Source organism: Rhinolophus hipposideros, assembly GCF_964194185.1.
Source record: "Rhinolophus hipposideros genome assembly, chromosome: 3".
NCBI classification, from domain to species: domain Eukaryota; kingdom Metazoa; phylum Chordata; class Mammalia; order Chiroptera; family Rhinolophidae; genus Rhinolophus; species Rhinolophus hipposideros.
The window spans coordinates 94,658,341-94,679,352 of NC_138049.1; the positions used below are offsets into that span (position 1 = coordinate 94,658,341).

General features: G+C 34.6%; 1 protein-coding gene across 12 annotated transcripts in view; it reads left to right on the top strand.

Annotated features, from left to right (window-relative positions):
• The window catches only part of SUPT3H (SPT3 homolog, SAGA and STAGA complex component), a 469,983-nt gene that overhangs the window by 215,437 nt on the left and 233,534 nt on the right, over positions 1-21,012 (top strand). For all 12 annotated transcript variants that reach the window (XM_081036769.1, XM_081036765.1, XM_081036768.1 and 9 more), the window contains one exon: positions 5,874-5,958. In XM_081036769.1, coding sequence (XP_080892895.1) covers positions 5,874-5,958 — 85 coding nt within the window. The remainder of the gene's footprint in view (positions 1-5,873; positions 5,959-21,012) is intronic.

Sequence of the window (21,012 nt, forward strand, 5' to 3'; positions counted from 1 at the left end):
AAAATATTTGCCAAGACATATGTTAAAGAGCTTTTCCACCTATGTTTTCTTCCAGGAGTTTTATGATTTCAGGTCGTACGTTCAAGTCTTTAATGCATTTTGAATTCATTTTTGTGTGTGGTGTAAGACAGTAGTGTGGTTTCATTCTTTTGCATGTGGCTGTCTAGTTTTCCCCACATCATTTATTGAGGAGACTGTCCTTTTTCCATTATACGACTGTATTCTTGCCTTTTTTTGTTGTAACTTAATTGACCATATATGCATGGGTTTATATCTGGGCTCGGTATTCTGTTCCATTGATCTACATGTCTGTTTTTATGCCAATACCATCCAGTTTTGATTACTATAGCTTTGTATTTGAAAAGGCATCTTTAAAATCATCTAACCCAATACTTTTCTTTTATTGTTGAGGAACTGAGGTACCCAGAAAAGTTACTTGCCCAAGGTTACAGTACTACTTAGCACTGTGGGAATGAGGACCAGGTCATCTAATTTCTAGTCTAATTTCTTTCCATCATGACTGATGGCCCCTTCTGTGTAGCTCATGGGCAGGACGTAGTGGGACTTTTTAGCTGCATTATTGTAATCTTCTAGTGGATCCTGGCCATATGAACTGTATCTGTATTTCCGGGCTCACTTCTCTGCCTCTCCCCATTCACCTGGGTAGCTACTCCTCATCGTCTGATTATCATGCACTTCATTCTCAACTTTACAGCACGGAAAAGAATTATCTCCAAATCAAGGAATAAACTCCCCACTTGCTGTTTGTTTCTCTATTTTAGAACCCCAGAACCGAAATATTAAGGATAATTGTTTGAAAGTAAATATACAAGTTTTATTCATTATTCATTCATTCCCTTCAAAGGCAATTTTCTGGCTTGTCCTTTGTGAAAAGTATGTCGTGAACTTTTAGTACCGTGTTTCCCTGAAAATAAGACCTAGCTGGACAATCAGCTCTAATGTGTCTTTTGGAGCAACAATTAGTATAAGACTTGGTATTATATTATATTATATTAATTATATTATACCCTGTCTTATAGTATAGTAAAATAAGACCAGGTCTTATATTGATTTTTGCTCCAAAAGATGCATTATAGCTCATTATCTGGCTAGGTGTTATTTTCAGGGAAACACAGTATTAATTAAGTGGATTGATTTGGTAAAGAATAATTTGGAAAATTCCATAGTCCCAGGCAAACTGGAGCAGTTGATAATGCTAATAACTCTCTCTCTCTCTCTCTCTCTCTCTCTCTCTCTCTCTCTCTCTATATATATATATATATATATATATATATATATATATATATACACACACATACACACACAGAGACACAAACTGTGTGTGTGCATAAAACTAAAAATCAGAAAAAAAGTCTCATGTCAATAAATAAAACTACTTTTTGAAAACCATTGTTTTATTTTACCTCCTTTGAAATTTATCTTTTGTGTTTATGCTATATACTGTGCTTTTTTGCTAATATTATATATACGTGTAACATAAAAAGAGATAAATATATACACACTGCATGTGCTTGCTCACAAAGATTTTTCTTTTCTTTTCTGCAGTTAAAGCCGTTAAAAGAATTTAGGGTTGATTGCCTTTCATCGTTGGGATTAAATTTATGTAAGGAGTATGGGTCAATGGATACATCATCAGATACGTAAATTTCCATAGGACTTGGGGGTTAGCAAAAGACTTTGGTAAACGAATAACGTGTGAAAACTTACAAAGACATTAAAAGTGTATCACCATATTTGGAAAGCATCTTGGCATAAATCACTAACCAAAGATGTCAAATAGATACTCAGCATAGAGTAAGATAACAAATTTCCAGCCCCTTCCTTCCTTTTTTTTGTTAAAAAAAAAAAAAAGCTTTTTAAAGCTGGCGATAGAAACTACTTGTTTTTTGAGAACACAGTGCCTGTAGTAATATTCCGTGTGTATTTTTAAAAATGTGTTTTCTGTGTCCTGGACATGTTTCTATAACTGATTCTTTTTTCTGTTTTATGCTGCACTTTCTGTGAATAGATATTTTTACTTTAATAGATGTCTATTTAAAGGACCCCCCCCTCCCCAAACACACACACAATTTTAGACTTGTTGGGCATACACATAACACAAAAATACTGAAAGGCTTAGTCATAAGTTCTGCAGCTCTTTGGAGCAGTGTCTTAATGGTTCTTCAGCATGCAGCCTCCTGCATCTGAGTGTGCGTGGGGGAATGCGGAGTGTCACTTCTCCTCATGAGTGATCTTGCTGATTTCATCCTTTCATTATGCATCAGACAAGGGGGCTGCAGAGTTAGCTGCCTCGTGCTCAGTGAGACATTGGATCCTGGGACTGACTAACCCCACCGTGGTTAGGTCAAAGGGAGGGTACACGTGGCTCTGCCATCGTCATTAAGTGGTGTCCAGAAGCATGGCTCTACACGTACTAGTTGTGACCTCAGTTACCAAGGTGCAGTCCTTCCTAAAATGGAGGCTTGTGTATGACAGCAAGAAGCTGCTGTAGGAGACCAGGGAAGGGATAGGCTTTTAAGGAAATTTTCCTGAAAGATTTTTAGTGGAGGCTGGTGTAGCCGTATTGGTGTTACCAGCATCCAGGAAGTGCGTAGGGGTTGCGTATCAGACTGTATTGGTGGGGACTAGACCTAGGGCAAGTCAGTCAAGGCATCAGTGAGAGGTCAAGTCGGGCTGTAAGGGGAAAAAAATCAAAATATTTGTGAAAGTCTCAATTACTCGGATTTTGTCTTGGAGTTAAAAATGTTATATACGTTGCAGAGCTAAAAGGAAGTGACTGTGACGAGGTGTGGTGGTTTTTATTTCTATTTTCCGAAAACCACTAGGACAATATCTAGCTTTCTATGTGTGTGAGTGGAGGGGGGAATACTGGCGTAACTGCTGTGAGAAAAAATGGAATTAAAGCTAAAGTATGAATAACCCTGAAAATTAAAATAGTATTCTCATCAAATCCCATCCCAAGCTATATGTCTTTAGATGGCTTTAGACATGTTTATACTAATGATTACTTTTAGTTAAAGAGTTCTAAGTTCTCATTAAAGCTTGAGGGAAAGCTTGACAATTATTTGTATATTTTATTAACATGTGGTTTTAAAATATTCTTTTTACTAGAGATAGGAATTGAATCGTTGCTTTAACTTTTAGTCATTTATTTCACTTTGTTAACTTGGCATTTTTTCTATAGTGAGATTTGGAGTAACTTAAAATAGTGGAAGGAAAACGGTTCAGGCAGTCCAAAGAAGTAAATGCTGAATAAAATTTATCAGTGAACAAACAGAAGATTTTCACTGTTTTTTTTTTTTTAAATTAAAGTTTATTGGGGCGACAATTGTTAGTAAAGTTACACAGATTTCAGGTGTACAATTCTGTAATACGTTATCTATATCTCACATTGTGTGTTCACCACCCAGAGTCAGTTCTCTTTCCATCACCATATATTAGACCCCGTTTACCCTCTTCTAGAGCCTTCCCTCCCCCTTTACCCTCTGGTAACCCCCTAAACTCTATGTCTATAAGTTTTTGTTCTTTCAGTTGTTAGTCTGGTCCTTCTTTGTTTTCGATTTATGTACCACATATCAGTGAAATCATAGGGTTCTCTACTTTTGCTGTCTGGCTTATTTCGCTTAGCATTATAATCTCAAGATCCACCCACGTTGTCACAGATGGTCCTATTTCATCTTTTCTTATGGCAGAATAGTGTTCCATTGTGTATATATACCACAACTTCTTTATCCATTCATCTGTCGAAGGACATTTTGGTTATTTCCATGTCTTGGCCACCGTAAACAAAGCTGCAAAGAACACTGAAGCACACTTGTCATTATGGGTAAATGTTTTCAGATTTTTGGGGTAGATACCCAGGAGAGGGATTGCTGGGTCATATGATAATTCTATTCTTAAATTTTTGAGGAACCTCCACACTGTGTTCCATAGCTCTCCTACTAGTAATCAATGTGTAAAAAGTTTTAGTTTTGGTGAAGTCCAGTTTATTTATTTTTTTTTCTTTTGTGCCTGTGCTTTTGGTGTCATACTTAAGAAACCATAGCCAAATCTAAGGTCAAAAAGATTTCCCCCTCTGTTTCATTCAAAGATTTTTATAGTTTTAGCTCTTTAATTTAGGTCTTTGATCTGTTTTGAATTCATTCCCCCAAACGAATTATTGAAAAGACCGTCCTTTCCACATTAGGTGTTCTTCCCATCTTTATTGAATATAAGTTGACCACATATGTAAGAATTTATTTTTTAGCTCTCTGTTCTATTTGTCTATTTGTCTGTCACCTCATGGCAGTACCACATTTTTTCTCTTCACTGTGAAACAGCCTTCAGAGAGAGAGGCAGAGTGTCTTCTGTGGAATAAGTATTTTCCTAGTTCACACATTGAAGGTGTCACCATCTGAGTGTTCTTTTTCTCCACTTTATATTAGGTTCCTCACACTGACTTTCTGCCATGCTTGAGGGCCCAGCATCCTTGCCTATACCTTGAGTACTATGCTAGCTGAAATCCAGGCTGTAGGCTGCCATGAATAAAATTTGGCTGCAGCTCTCTTATCCTGAAGAACTATATTTTCTCATCTTGTCTGACTTCTGTTTTGTCTTCCCAACTGCTAGTGAAAGCATGCTGTAAATACAAGTTTTTAATGTGCATTTTCAAATGTTCTTTACCAGGAAGTGATTTTCTGTACATATCTAGTCCATATGAAAGTTGAGACTATGACTTTTAAGAACAGTTTTGTAATCCATTCTTAATCATCTGCTTGCATATAGTAGGAAATGATGATTTATGGTATTTACATAAATTTTTCTTAGCATCTTTTAATTATATTGTATGCTATTGTAATTTTCTATTTGACTGTTATGTTAACTGTATTGGCAATATCGATATAGTAACATGATTTTCTGGTTGCCAGTATTATGAAGTGGTTAATATTTTATATTTTGAAACAGTACATGCCCTTAAAAATGACTGTACAAAGCAAGATATAGAATAAATAACACTGCATTTTTTGGGAAGTTTCAGCTTGTATAGGAGAGGTGCAACTTTTTGTCCATAGAAAATTGTACATCCAGTGTGGAGGTTCCTCAAAAAATTAGGAATAGAATTACTATATGATGACCCAGCAATTCCTCTCCTGGGTATCTACCCCAAAAAATCTGAAAACATTTATCCATAAAGATATATGTGCTCCAATGTTCATTGCAGCTTTCTTTGTGGTGGCCAAGACATGGAAATAACCAAAGTGTGCTTCGATAGATGATTAGATAAAGAAGTTGTGGTATGTATACACAATGGAATACTACTCTGCCATAAGAAAATATGAAATAGTGCCATTTGCGGCAAAATGGATGGAAATTGAAATTATCATGCTAAGAGAAATACGTCAGACAGAAAAAAGTGGAGAACCGTATGATTTCACTGATCTATGGTATATAAAACTGGAAACAACAAAAGAACAAGACAAACAAATGAAGAAACAAAAACTCATTGTCACAGACAATAGTTTAGTGGTTAGTTTAGTAGGTAAGTGGGGAGGAGGGTGGTAGATGAGGATAAAGGGGATCAAATATATGGTGATGGAAGGAGAACTGACTCTGGGTGGTGAACACGCAATGTGATATTATATAAATGATACATTACAGAATTGTACACATGAAATCTATGTAACTTTACTAACAGTTGTCACCCTAATAAACTAATCAAAAAAGAAAGAAAATTGTGCTCCTACTCTCTTATTTGAGAGAACCATTTGTACTTTATTAAACACATTAATATAATAAATATCTTTCACCCTTTTCCTTTCTCACTTTTACAGTCCACAATATTGATGTGATTATTATTTTTTGTGTGTGTGCAGGTTTTCTTTAGGTGATGCTAGGAGGCCTCTACATGAAACAGCAGTTTTGGTGGAAGATGTGGTACACACTCAGTTGATTAATCTGGTAAGGACATGCATAATCTTATTTGATACCTCTCATCTGTATTCTGCTTATGTTGGGATTGCAACCCAACACTTTTTTTAAAAAAGATTGTATTTACATTTGGAATTCTTTTTGTCAGCTTATTGACAAATATTTTATTTATTGACAAATATATCAACCTATAACAAAATTTCACCAGTTTATTTAAATGCATAATTCAATGAGTTTTGACAATTTATTGTCATGTGACTATCAATACAATAATTTTATAGAACATTTTCATCATCCAAAAAGTGTTCCCTTGTGCCACCTGTGTAAATCAGTTTTTTCACGCACTCTTTGACCTCTGATAACAGGTTTTCTAATCTGCTTCCTATTATTGTATAAGTAGAAGTTTTCCAGAACTCTTTCCAAACTTTTTTTATTTTGAATTTTAGACTTACAGAAATATTGCACAAATAGTAAGAGAATTCCTAGATACTTCATTTTCCTCTATTAACATCTGACGTAAACGTAGTACAATTACCAAAACCAGGAAATACATTGGTACAATACTGTTAATAAAATTATCAACCTTATTTGAATTTCATCAGTTTTCCCATCAATAGTCCTTTTCTGCTCCAAGAGCCAATCGAGGATAAAACACTAATTAGTTGTCATGTCTTTGTCGTTTTCTCTGATATATGATAATTCCTCAGTCTTTCCTTGACTTTCATGACCTTGTCACTTTTGAAAAGTACCAGGCAGTTGTTTAGTAGAATGTTCTTCGTTTTGAATTGGTCTGATGTTTTCTTATGATTAGAATGTGACTATGCTTCTTTGGCAAGAATGCCACAGAAGTGATAGGTCTTTCTAAGTGTATCATATCAAAAGGTTCATGCAGTTGATATATCTTATTTGTGATCTTAACCTTGACAACTTAGGTAAGGTGGCATATGCCAAATTTTTCCACTATAATAAAATTGGGTGTTTTTTCCCCCATTTTTGTTGTTAATAAGTATCTTGGGAGAGAGATTAGGTTGGTGCAAAAGTAATTGCGGTTTAAAAAGTAGCAAAAACCGCAATTTTTACATGTACCCAATATTTTGTGACTATACAAATATTCTTTTTCTCTGAAAATTTTTGCCTATAAATTTTAACATTCATCAATGTATTTTGTCTGAGGCAGCTTTTACTGTGGTATTTGCCTAACAGTGCTTCTCCGTTTCCTTCTTTCCTTTTATATTTTTTATTGCAGTCATCCCCAAAGGAATAGGATGCTTTATCACCATTTCTTAATTCAATTTTTGAACGTATATGTGTGTAGACATAATGATCCTATGTTTAGGATCATTATGCAGTAATGTCATTATTCATTTTTGCTCAGGTCGTACCAGCATTGCCTGTTAGGAATTCTTTTATGTTCTTTCCCCATTTTCCTCTCAGGTTTTGTTCCTGTGTCAGGTATATACCCAGGATATCAGTCCTTTGTTTGTGGTATATATTAATAATCTATTCTTGCAGTGTGTCAGTTACCTTTGGACTTGTTTTTGTGGGCTATTTTGGGCGTGCAAGTATTTTTATTTTAACATAGTCAAATGCATCAATCATTTATTGCCTTTGGATTTTAAATCATAGTTAGACTTTTCCTTATAACAAGTTTAAAGAGGAATTCATCCATGTTGCTTTCTAGTACCTGTAATGAGTTTTGTTTTTTAACATTTAGATCCCTAATCCATTTGTAGATTATTCTTATTATTGTGTGAGATATGCATTTAATCTTTTCCCAAATGGCTACCCAGTTATATTATCACCATTTATTTAAAAGTCTATACTTTCCTTTTCGGCCGGGACCGCCATCTTCCAGTAATTCGTCAAAATGACCAACACAAAGGGAAAGAGGAGAGGCACCCGCTATATGTTCTCTAGGCCTTTTAGAAAACATGGAGTTGTTCCTTTGGCCACATACATGCGAATCTACAAGAAAGGTGATATTGTAGACATCAAGGGAATGGGCACTGTTCAAAAAGGAATGCCCCACAAATGTTACCAAGGCAAAACGGGAAGGGTCTACAGTGTTACTCAGCATGCGGTTGGCATTGTTGTAAACAAACAAGTCAAGGGCAAGATTCTTGCCAAGAGAATTAATGTCCATATTGAGCATATTAAACACTCTAAGAGCCGAGACAGCTTCCTGAAACGGGTGAAGGAAAATGATCAGAAAAAGAAGGAAGCCAAAGAGAAAGGTACCTGGGTTCAACTGGAACGCTAGCTTTCCCGACCCAGAGAAGCACACTTTGTGAGAACCAATGGAAAGGAGCCTGAGCTGCTGGAACCCATTCCCTATGAATTCATGGCATAAGTGTAAAAAAATAAAAGACCTCTGTAAAAATATTTCTCTTAATTGAGGAGTGTGGGCGTCTCTTCCCCCAAAGAAATATTTAAAGAAAAAAAAAAGTTTATACTTTCCCTAATGGTCTGAGTTGCTCCTTTATCATATACTAATAATGCATTTAGGTATATTTCTGATTTGTATTCTATACCAATGGTTAGTTTATCTCTGCATGTGCTAACACGACATTTTTAATTATATAGATTTCATAGTATATTTTAAAGATCGTTACAGCTAGCCTCACCTTGTAATTTTTCTTTCTGATTGTGCTCCTGGCCATGCTTGTATGTGAATGTTGTGTTTCCATGTGAATGTTAGTATTAAATTTTGTAGGTCCATAAAATAGCTTGTAGGAATTTTTATTGAGATTGCATGAATTTATAAATTTAGAAAGAACTGCATTTTTAGAATGTTGAATCAATCTAAGAATAGGGAAGATCCTTACATTTTTTCAACACTACTTTTGTGTCTTTCATGAGTGTTTTAACAGTTTTATTCTAGCTTCATATATTTCTTGCTAGATTTATTTCTAAGTGTAATCTTCTTTGTTGCTGTTACAAATGGGCTTTCTCTTATAATTACATCTGAAATTTACTGAAAACATCAGAAATTTACTGAAATACATAAATCTACAGATTCAAGAAGCTGAGCAAACTCCAAACGGGGAAAATCCAAAGAAATACATGTTCGCACTGCTGAGCACTTAAGACATAATATAAATCTTAAAGCAACCAGATTTATTACAATAGGAGAACAGTGATTTGAAAGAGAACAGAATTTTCATTAGGAACCGTGGAGATTGAAAGGAAATGGCACAAGAATTTTAAAGTACTGAATATAGAGTTCTCAGTCGCAGTTTTTTTTCTTGGACTTCATGTTCACATGGCCTTTTTTCCTTTTCTTTGTGTCTCCATGTGCCCACACCCCCCGCCCCCCAAGAACTTCAGATATTTACTGTTTAGTGTTATTGTGATCATATGTACTAAAGCTATAAATGCTATTAATGTCACATTGCACTGTGACAGCTTTTCCTTTAAAGAGTCATGTCTTTTAAAGGAATAAAAGGAAGTATAGATAAAAGGAAGTACATAGAATCTTTTACATTTAGCCACATATTTACCATTTTCCATTCTGAACAATTGTTACAGATCTGAGTTTACATTTAAATAATTTCCTTCAGCCTTAAGAATTCTAACTTTTTTTTTTTTTGTAGCACAAGTGTGCCACTGATGAATTCTCTGAAGTTTTTTTTTTAAATTAATCTAAACACATCTTTTCTCATTTTTATTCTTGAAGTATATCTTTTCTTTATGAGGACTTCTAGTTGATAACCTCTTCCTTTTAGCTGTTCCATTATGCCACTCCAATATTTATATTAGTTTCTGATGTCAGATCAGATGTTATTCACTTGTTCCCCTGTATAACGTGTTGCCTTTCTCTGCCTGATTTCAAGATTTTCTCTTTATAATTGGGTCTCAGCAGATTGATGTGTCTGAGACTGATTTTGTTCATGATTACCTTGCTTGCAAGTTTGCTGTTTTTGTTGAATCTGTAACCTAATATTTTCCACCAATTACCAGAAATTTTCAGACATTAATTATTTTCTGTGTTTTTCATTCTGGGATTTCAGTTACATGTGTTTTGGACCATTTGTTATTGTTTCAAAATCTTACGGTCTCTAAATTTTTCTGCAAACTTCATTTCCCTCTGTTTTTTTTGACTTTGGTAATTTCTTATTGATATCTTTAAGATTCTTCTGGAATTTTTAATCTGCTAATTGAGTCCATCTAGTGTATTTTTTCATTTAACTAAGTATTTTCTGTTATACTATTTGAAAATGTATCTCATTGGGTTGAAATACCCCTTTTTGAATTATGGAACATTTGGCCATTTTTATATTGTTCTTCAACTTCAAATATAGAAGTTGGAATTATATTTGATGATGACTGTTACAATAGTATAAACAAGAAGTAGACTGTTTTTACTAGTGCAAGAACCTCTCATTACAATGTATGCTTACCTCTCCTTACCCATGCAATATTTGGATAATAGTTTTCATCTCTATATGTGAGGTTGACCTTGTCCAGATGTCAATATGTGTGTAGTCGAATGAGAGACCTTGCTAGAGAAAGGTCTTGCTTGTTTTCTTTTTGTCACGTCCAGACATGTATCAGAGTGAATTCTTGAAAGAAAAGGAAGGATAACCGATAAATGCTTAAAAATAAGTTGGTCCTTTATTACCATCGCATATTATGCAGCCATTACGAATTGCGTGCATGTGTTTTATAGTCTCCATGTTCCTTTTGTGATACTCTATTCATTAAGACCAATTTTTTCCTTTACTTCTTTTTTCCATGTTTATTGAGATATAATTGACATAATGTTGTATAAGCTTCAGGTGTACAGCAAGGTGGTTTGATAACATGTTTATATTGTGAAGTAATTACCACAGTAAGGTTGGTTAACATATCAATTATCTCACATATTTAACATTTCTGTGTGTGGGGGGGAGATGAGAACATTTAATATCTATACTCTTAGCAACTTTCACATGTGTAATATACTACTGTTATCTATATTCACCATTCCTCAGAACTGATTCATCATATAATTGGAAATTTATCCCCCTTAACCACATTCTTCCATTTCTCCCCCCGCCCAGCCTTTGGAAATCATCAGTCTACTCTTTCTCTATGAGTTTGTTTGTTTTCAGAACCTGCATATAGGATATCATACAGTACATGTGTTTCTCTGACTTCTGTCAATTAACATAGTGTTCTCAAGGTTTATCCATGTTGTTGCAAATGGCAATTGCTTCTTTCTAGTGTCTGATAATAATCTCTCTTTCTCACACACACACACACACACACACACACACACACACACACATTGTTTTTATACAATCATCCATGATCTACTCTTAGGTTGTTTCTATGTCTTGGCTTATTGTAGATAATGTTTTAACATACATGATGGTACAGATATCTCTTTTCATTATACCAACTTCATTTTTTTTTGATATATAGGCATACCTTGGCAATATTGTAGGTTCAGTTCCAGAGCACAACCACAATAAAGAAAATACCACAATAAAGCAAGTCACACAAATTTTTTGGTTCTCTTTTATATTGCATATAAAAGTTATATTTACACTATACTGTAGCCTGTTACAATAGCATTATGTCTTAAGAAAACAATGCATATACTTCCATGAAAAAAATGCTTTATGGCCAAAACATATTAATTATCATCTGACCCTTCAACAAGTTGTAGTCGAAGATCACAGATTATCATAACAAATATAATCATAACGAAAAGGTTTGAAATATCACAGGAATTACCAAAATGTGGCACTGAGACATGAAGTTATTATAGCAAATGCTGTTGGACAAATGGTGCCCATAGACTTGCTTGACGCAGGGTTGCCACAAACCTTCAATTTGTAAAAAATGCAACATCTATGAGGCACAATAAAGTGAAATACCATAAAACGAGGTATGCCTGTATACCCAGAAGTGGAATGGTGGGTCATAGGGTAGTTCTATTTTTAACTTTTTGAGCAATCTCCATACTGTTTTCCATAATGGCTGCACCAATTTACTTTACTACTGACAGCTCACAAGAGTTCCTTTTTCTCCAAGTCCTTGCCAGCACTTGTAATCTCGTGTCTTTTTGATAATAGCCATTCTCACAGGTGTAGGGTGATATCACATTGTGTTTTAGATTTAGCGTTTCCCTGGTGATGAGTGATGTTGAACTTCTTTTCATGTACCTGTGTCCATTTGTATATCTTTGGAAAAATGTCTGTTTAGGTCCTTTTCCATTTTTTAAGTTTACCAACACTTTCATGTATATTTTATTTCATTATTATTAAATCTCAGTGAGGAAAGAAGAGACGATATTATTACTCCTAATTTGAAAGTGGAAGTAAAGAAAGAAGATTTCCCCAAAGTCCCAAGCTTATTAAGTGCTCAGGTTGGAACCAAAATCGAGGCTTTCTGACCCCCATCCTTGCAATTATTTTGTTATTATTTCTTTTTTTTTATGCTTTAGAGTTGTATGAAATCCCTGTATATTTTGGATATTAATCCCTTATCAGATGTATGGTTTGCTAATATTTTCCCTCATTCCATAGGTTGCCTTATCATTTTATTGATTGTTTTGCTGTACAACTTTTTAATTTGATATAGTCTCAGTTGTTTTTGCTTTTGTTAACTTATGCTTTTAGTATCATATGCAAAAATAATTGCCAATATGAATGTCAAGGATCTCTTATCCTGTTTTCTTCTAGGAATTTTAGTTTCACGTCTTACATTTAACTCTTTAACCATTTTGAGCTAATTCTGTGAGTGATATAAGATAGGTGTCCAGTTTCACTCTGTTGCATGTGAATATTCAGTTTTCTACACCATTTATTGAAGAGATTGTCTTTTCCCCACTAAGCATTCTTGTCTCTTTGTGAAGCATTAGTTGACCGTATACATATGGGTATATTTTGGACATTTTTATTCTGTTTCACTGGTCTATGGGCCTGTTTTTATGTCAATACCATATGGTTTTGACTACTATAGCTTTGTAGTATAGCTTGAAATAAGGAACTATGATTTTCAAGCATTGATCTTCTTTCTGAAGATTGCTTTGGCTATTCAGCAGCTTGTGTGATTCCATATGAATTTTAGCATTCCATGTGATTCCAAAGAATTTTCTATTTCTGTAAAAACGTTTCATTGGAATTTTGATAGGGACTACACTGAATCTATAGATGGCTTTTGGTAGAATGGACATTTTAACAATATTAATTCTCCTGATCCATGGACACAGGATATCTTTCCATGTATTTGTGTCATCTTCAGTTTCTTTCATCAATATCTTAAAATTTTCAGTGTAATGATATTCACCTTCTTGGTTTGATTACTCCCAAGTATTTTATTTTTTTGATACTTCTTTAAATGTGATTGTATTCTTTGTTTCTCTTTCAGAGAGTTCATTGATGGTATGTAGAAATGGGATTGATTTTTGTATGTTGACTTGTATTTTACAACTTTACTAAATTTGTTTTGTAGTTTTAACAGTTTTTTTGCTGGCGTCTTTAAGTTTTCTACATATAACGTAATGTCATCTGCAGAGACAATTTTACATCTTCCTTTATAATTTGGGTACTTTTAATTTATTTTTCTTGCCTAATTTTTCTGGGTAGGATTTCCAGTACTATGTTGAATAACAGTGGTGAGAAAGGCCACACCCTTGTCTTGTTCCTGATCTTAGATGAAAAGCTTTCAATCTTTTATTGTTGAATATTATATTAGATAGTGGTTTGTCACATACGGAGTTTATTACACTGAGATATATTCCTTCTACACATAATTTATTGAGGGCTTTTGTTATGAAAGTGTCTTGAATTCTGTGAAATTTTTTTTTCTGCATCTGTTATGATGATCATACGATTTTTATCCTTCTATTAATATCATGTTTATTGAGTTGCCCATATTGAACCATCCGTGCATCCCAAGAATAAATTCCGCTTGATCATCGTGTACGATCCTTTTCACGTGCTGTTGAATTTGGTTTGCTGGTACTTTGTTGAGAATTTTTGCATCTATATTCATTAGCTATGTTGGCCTGTCGTTTTCTTTTCTTGTTGTGTCCTCATCTGAATTTGGTATCAGTGTACGCTGGCCTCATCAAATGAGTTTGGTGTTCCCTCCTTTTTAGTTTTTTTGGGCGAGTTTTAGAAGGAGTGCCATTAATTCTTCTTTAAATGTTTGGTAGAATTCGCCAATGAAACTGATTCATCCTAAGCTTTTCTTTTGGGGGAGGTTTTTGCTTCAACTTCTTAGTCATTATTGTCTGTTCAGATTTTCTGTCTTCATTATTTAGTCTTGGTAGGTTGTATGTTTCTAGAAATTTATTCATTTCATCTAGGTTATCCAATTTGTTTTCATGTAATTGTTCCTCACATACTCTTACAATGGTTTGTATTTTTGTGATGTGCGTTGTAATGTTTCTTACTTCTTTTAAAATGTTGTTTACTTGAGTCCTCTCTTTTTTCTTGGTTAGTTTAGCTCCAGGTTGTGCAGTTTGTTTACCTATTCAAAAAAATCTTAGTTTCATTGACTTTTTTTCTTTCTCTTGAGTTTTTAGTGTCTATTTCATTTATTTTTGTTCTAATCTTTATTATTTCTTTCCTTCTGCTCTCTTTGGACTTAATTTGTTCTTTTCCAATTGTTTATAGTGTAAAGTTAGGTTGTTTGAGGCATTTTTTATTAATGTAGGTATTTATTGTTATGAACTTCCCTCTTAGAACTACTTTTCCTGCATCCCAAAAGTTTCGATATGTTGTGATTTTGTTTCTGTTTGTCTCAGTATACTTTCTGTCTTCCCCTTTGATTTCTTCTTTGACCCACTGGTTATTTGGAAGAGGGCTGTTTAATTTTCACTATTTGTGAATTTTCCAGTTTTCTTCCTGTTACTGATTTCCAGTTCCATATCACTGGGGTCAGAAGAAAAAATAGTTGATGTGATTTCAGTCCTAGACAGGAGTGTTTTTTGCCTAATTCCTGTGCCAGCAGGACTACTTGCTGACTGCCGCTGGGAGGGCCTGGAGCCCAGTCATAGGGTCCTTTCAGAATCTACAGATGGACCATGTTTGGCTACTTTACCTCCAGGGGCTTCTGGGTCATGGCTGAGACGGTGGACATTTAGGGGATCATTTTAGCAACAGCTGCATATTATTTTATTTGGGAAATACACAGTCAGACTGGCAATTAGACTAAATCTCTAAGTTTTCCTTACATCTTTTCTTTTGTCTTTCATTTCTTTGACCTGTCATTCCCACCTGAGACCTGTGTCCTCTTATCCTACCCCTGATTTCTACCCAGTATATCAGCTGGGCCTACCCTCCGATCTACGTGATTTCACCTAACTCTCCTCTCTTCCACCTGTTAGGTGGTGACTGTCTTAGGCCCCAGTTAACTCTTCTCCACTGGTTCTGCATGATTAAGAATATGTTAAAGAATGAAAATGCATACAGGCATCCCCTGCTTTTCGACAGTTCACATTACGTCACTTCACTATTATGAAAGACCTACCTTTGTACCTGTTTTCTCTAACTGAAAGAAATCTGAAGAGGATTTTCGCTGTTACAGAAACGGGCAAAAAGGGAAAAATAGTGTCCAGGGTTGGTTTTGCAGTGAACTGTTATGGAGGCAGCGACGCCCTGAGCAGGGAGGGTGGCACCACCAAGCTCCTTCTGGGGAACTACACTCAGCATCAGTGAATGTGTTGCTTTGTGATGCTGTTCATAATGTCATCCTTTCAAGTTCCCAAACGGTCATGAGTGCTAATGACTATGTAGCTACTTTCATTTTCTATTCATTCAAAGTAAAATATCAGAAGAATCTCCATTTTACGCGTAGAATAAAATTCTCATTCCATTTTAAAATTATATTGGATTTTCCCCGTATTAATTTACCAGGCAAGTAGTAAGTTATTCAATCTCTTGTAGTATGTTTTCATATCAGAACCATTTTCAGTGTTATTCCAATAATCTTTAATTGTGAAATTAATAATAAATTTATATATATGAAGAATGATTGCTTAAATCTCCCGTCTGGGTTAGCCTGCATTGAGTTGTCCATCCCTCCTTTTCCCCTCTGACTTCTAAAGCTTTTTAATTTAGCAGTTAATCTCCTGGTAGCAGGAGCTTATGCTAGGTACTGTTCAATCCTAATCACCACTTCTGTGAGGCGTCACTTAGGCCACCTCAGTAAGAGTTTATGAGTATGTTTTAAAATAGTAATAAAGTTTCCTGTACAGAACTTCAATTATAAGGGTTATCAAAATAGGACAAACTAATATAATTTGTGATTGCATAAAATAAAGGAAGTGGAGGTACCATGGGGACCTCATGAATCACAGATTGGAAACAGTCTTCTACCTAACTAAACATTCAGACTTTGTACTAAGTCACAGCATGGGAATGTAACTCAGCAAACCGGAACACACTCAGTGTTTATATGAATGGGATAAAGGAGTTCACAAATACCATCTGGGGAAAAAAAATTTGTCTGGTTTTTTTTTGGGGGGAGGGGGACAGTCTTAATGTGGAGTAAATGAAGTACTACATATTTGGCATAAACAGACTGAAAACTCACCCACTTTTTGGAATAGAAACACGTGTCCACATATGGAGTGGTTCAAAATATACAAACACTATGTGTCACTAAAAACTGATTACTTTTATTCGTTTCTACTTATAACTTTCTTATGAATGTACTGTGAAAAATTAACTAATTATTTGCAGTTATTTCTGATTGATTGCTCTTAAAATTGTCTATTTAATCTTATATTCTCTCATATATTACTGCCTCATTCCTCAAGAAATATTTTATCTCTTCTTTTAAAAAGTGAAGTTTGTATTGCTGTTAACAGATAGATATACAGTTTTAATACGTTACACAAAATGGGCATATTCTAAGTAGCATGCCTCTAGCTACATTTTCCCTACCAATTACCCTGTTTAATTTTCACTATTTGTGAATAGTGAACAGATAGAATAGTTAGAATAGTTAACAGTTATTGTTAATAGTTATTGCTACTGCATAAACTAGAAGACCAAACAGGAGCGAATTTCTAGTTCTTTTCCCATTCTTAGCATGTCTTCTTTTGTTTTCTGTAATATATATCTTACTAATAGTCAATTATTCAACTCTTCAAGATAAGGGAAGCTCAGAGTGCAAATTATTTACAGTTCTGGTAAGTTGTAAATAGTGTCTCAGGTTCCTTGGTTTTCTTAGCAGAGGTATAAAACAGTATCTTCCCATTTTTCTTTTGTAATTTTTTTTTTCATCTTCCAGTTGCTTTTATTATTTAGGACATTGAAAATCTGGGGGGTGGGAGGTACAATTCACAGCAATCCTTACATTAGACTTCTTACCCAGAATTGGAGGCATCCCCATTCTTTTCCTCTTGTTTTAATTAAAATTTGTTTAGGTAAGAATGGTCAACAAAACTACACAGGTTTCAAGTATACAATTCTATAATACATCTTCTATATATCGCATTATGTTTTCACCACCCAGAGTTAGTTCTCCTTCCATCACCATATATTTGACCCCCTGTACCCTCTTCTACCAGCCTTCCTCCCCCCTTACCCTCTGGTAACCACTAAAGTGTTATCTGTGTCTGTGAGTTTTTCTTTCTTTATTTGTTTGTCTTGTTCCTTTGTTGCTTTCAGTTTTATATCCCACATATCAGTGAAGTCATACGGTTTTTGACTGTTTCTGTTCGACTATTTCACTTAGCATAATAATCTCAAGATCCATCCATGTTGTTGTAACTGGTAGTATTTCATCTTTTCTTATGGCAGAATAGTATTCCACTATGTATATATACCACAACTTCTTTATCAAAGGACACTTTATCTATTGAAGGACACTTTGGTTGTTTCCATGATTTGGCCATTGTAAATAAAGCTGAAGTGAACATTGGAGCACATATATATCTTTACGGATAAATGTTTTCAGATTTTTGGGGTAGATACGCAGGAGAGGGATTGCTGGGGTTATATGATAATTCTATTCTTAATTTTTTGAGGAACCTCCGTACTGTTTTCCATAGTGGCTGTACCAATTTATATCCCCATTAATAGTGTATGAGGGTTCCGTTTTCTCCACAGCCTTTCCAACACTTATTGTTACTTGTTGATGATAGCCATTCTAACAGGTGTGAGGTAGTATCTCATTGTGGTTTTGATTTGCATTTTCTTAATAGCTAGTGAAGTTGAGCATCTTTAGATATATCTGTTGGCCATTTCTGTGTCTTGTTGCAGGACGTTCCTGTTCATATCCTTTGCCCATTTTTAAATTGGATTGTTTGTCTTTTTGTTGTTGAGTTGTATGAGTTCCTTATATATTTTGGACATTAGCCCCTGATAGGAGGCGTTGTTTGTAAAGAGGTTGGTTCCCTGTTTGCTTTGTTGATTGTTGCTTTTGCTGTGGAGAAGTTTTTTAGTTTGATACAGTGCCATTCATTTATTTTAGCTTTTACTTTACTTGTTTTTGAGGTCGAATTCATAAAATCCTCTTTGAACCCACAGTCCGTAAGTTTAGTACCTATGCTTTCTTCTATGCAGTTTATTGTTTCAGGTCTTATGTTTAGATCTTTGATCCAGTTTGAGTTAATTTTGGCACATAGTCACCCCAATAAATTTTAATTAAAAGAATAAGTTTGCTTTGTTTGTTTTATGTTTACTAGGAACTTAATATTTTTAAATTTTTTTCCATTTAAAAGCTAATGTATTAACTCTGTTTTTTACTAAATAACTTTGGTATTTTCTATCATGTTGGGTATAAAATAAAGCTACTGCCTTTTCATTTAAATCACAGATCGGGTAGTGATATACTTACTATTTTCAAATGTCTCACTTGTGGAAATAAAGAAAATACTGGAGTTCAGAGTTTTTCCCCCCATAACATACCTAATTTTTTGTTCTCTTTTTATGCTAGTCAGGAAATGAAAGTTCCTTGTAAGTAACAAAGAAATTATTCATCTGTGTCAGTATTAAAGATTGAATAGCTACTATCCAAAGGAGGGAATGATAATTACTAATTTTTTTTATTTACACTTGAGTTTTAAAACCAATTGTTTCTTTGTTTTAACTAAGTCTTTATGCTTGAATAATAAGCCACTTAGTAATCATTAATAACTGAAACTATGTTTGGACTTCAGAATGAATTTGAATGATGTTGTCAGGAATAGAATTCCTATTTTTAAATGTCAGATAAATTGCACAGAGTTTGCATTCATGCCAAGAAACCAAGGTTAGCCATAGGCATACATGAAATCACCTCTGATCAAGACATGTGGATTTCCATTTGGAGCATAAACAATGTTTCTTAAATACATACTGGAGAAAAGAGATGAAATAGAAGCTTTCGACTAGATTTTCATGGTCATCAAATTTCAAACTGAGGAATGTATATGTAATTCTGTCGGTTTCTGGAGGCATTGAAAATTTTAGAAGTGACATAGTGAGGAAAGTAGATAGAAAAATAATCTGGCTAATTTCTGAGGAATGTCAAAAAATATGGTGAACGTTTAAATAAAAAAAATGGTTCAGTAAAAGACACATTGCCATTAATCCTCCTCAAAATACCCTCCTCCCTTGCTTTGAACACACTTATATCATCAGTCTTGCCACTTTCTGAAGAAGTTCTGGAAGTCCTCTTTCGTGAGTGTCTTCAGTTGCGCTGTCCTGCCTGCCTCGATGTCCGGAATCATTTTGATTTTGGGGACCAGCCAGAAATCTTGCACAGTGCCAGATCTGGTGAATAAAGTGGATGAGGACACACCATTGTGTTTTTATTTGACAGAAATTGCCATACCAGGAGCTTTTCCATTGTGCTCAACAAATATGATGAATGCCTCTGTTGATTGCCATCCAACGGAAAGGCAAGGGTCTTCAATACGGAAAGTAGGCGCGTTGAACCTTAGTAACAGTATGTGACAAGTTTCAACTTGTTCGGTGCAGTCAGTCAGGTGTGAGCTACGGTTGAGAGAAGGTGTGTTGTAAAGTGTGCTGTCAATCATCCTCCATCATGACAATGCTCCGTGTCACACATCGCTTCTGGTATATGGCAATTTCTGTCAAATAAAAACATTACGCTGTTTCCTCATCTACCTTATTCATCGGATTTGCCACCGTGTGACGTCAGGCTCTTCCCCAAAGTCAAAATGACCATGAAAAGCAAATGTTTTTTAATTGTTTCAGGACATCGAAGTAGCCATGACAGTGCAACTAAAGACACTCACGAAAGAGGACTTCCAGAACTGCTTCAGAAAGTGGCAAGAATGATGGGATAAATGTGTTTGAAGCAAGAGGGAATAGTTTGAGGGGGATTAATGGCAATGTGTCTTTTACTGTAACAAATTCTTTATTTATTTAAACATTCACCATATTGTTTGATCACACCTTGTATACACTGTGTTTCCCTGAAAATAAGATCTAGCCAGACCACAGCTCTAATGTGTCTTTTGGAGCAGAAATTAATATAAGACCCGGTCTTATTTTAATATAGTATAAGACTAGGTCTTGTATAATATAATATAATATAATATAATATAATATAATATAATATAATATAATAAATACCTTGTCTAATATAATATAATCCTGGGTCTTAAATATTGATTTTTGCTCCAAAAGATGCATTATAGTTGATGGTCTGGCTAGATCTTATTTTCAGGAGACAACAGTAGGATAGTGAAAGATTCATAGTGCTAGTTCTTGAGGTGTCTGTTTAGAGGAATGATATTGAAATATTTAGGGAAGAGATACTACCAGCTTTAAGTTGGGTGATGACAGGTTCTGATCGTATTTTACTATTTGTAAACAATAGTGTATTATGGGTATAAATCCTATAAGCAAGAATAAACAAATTTGAAATGCTATAACAATTAAATCTAACATGACAGCTCTGAGTGTTTAGCTAGGTCAAAAACTGATAGAAGTACTGAGTTGTCAGTACATTTAATGTACCAGTTTGACATACTGGTTACTGTTGCAAAAACCACAAAACCTTGTGAACCATCAGTTGGGAAATGCTAGTAGAATGGAAGGTTTTTAGACACAGACATCTCTGGTTTTGAATCTTGGCTTCATAACTTGCTTAGTAAAGCAACATGAAGATATTTCTCTTTTTTTT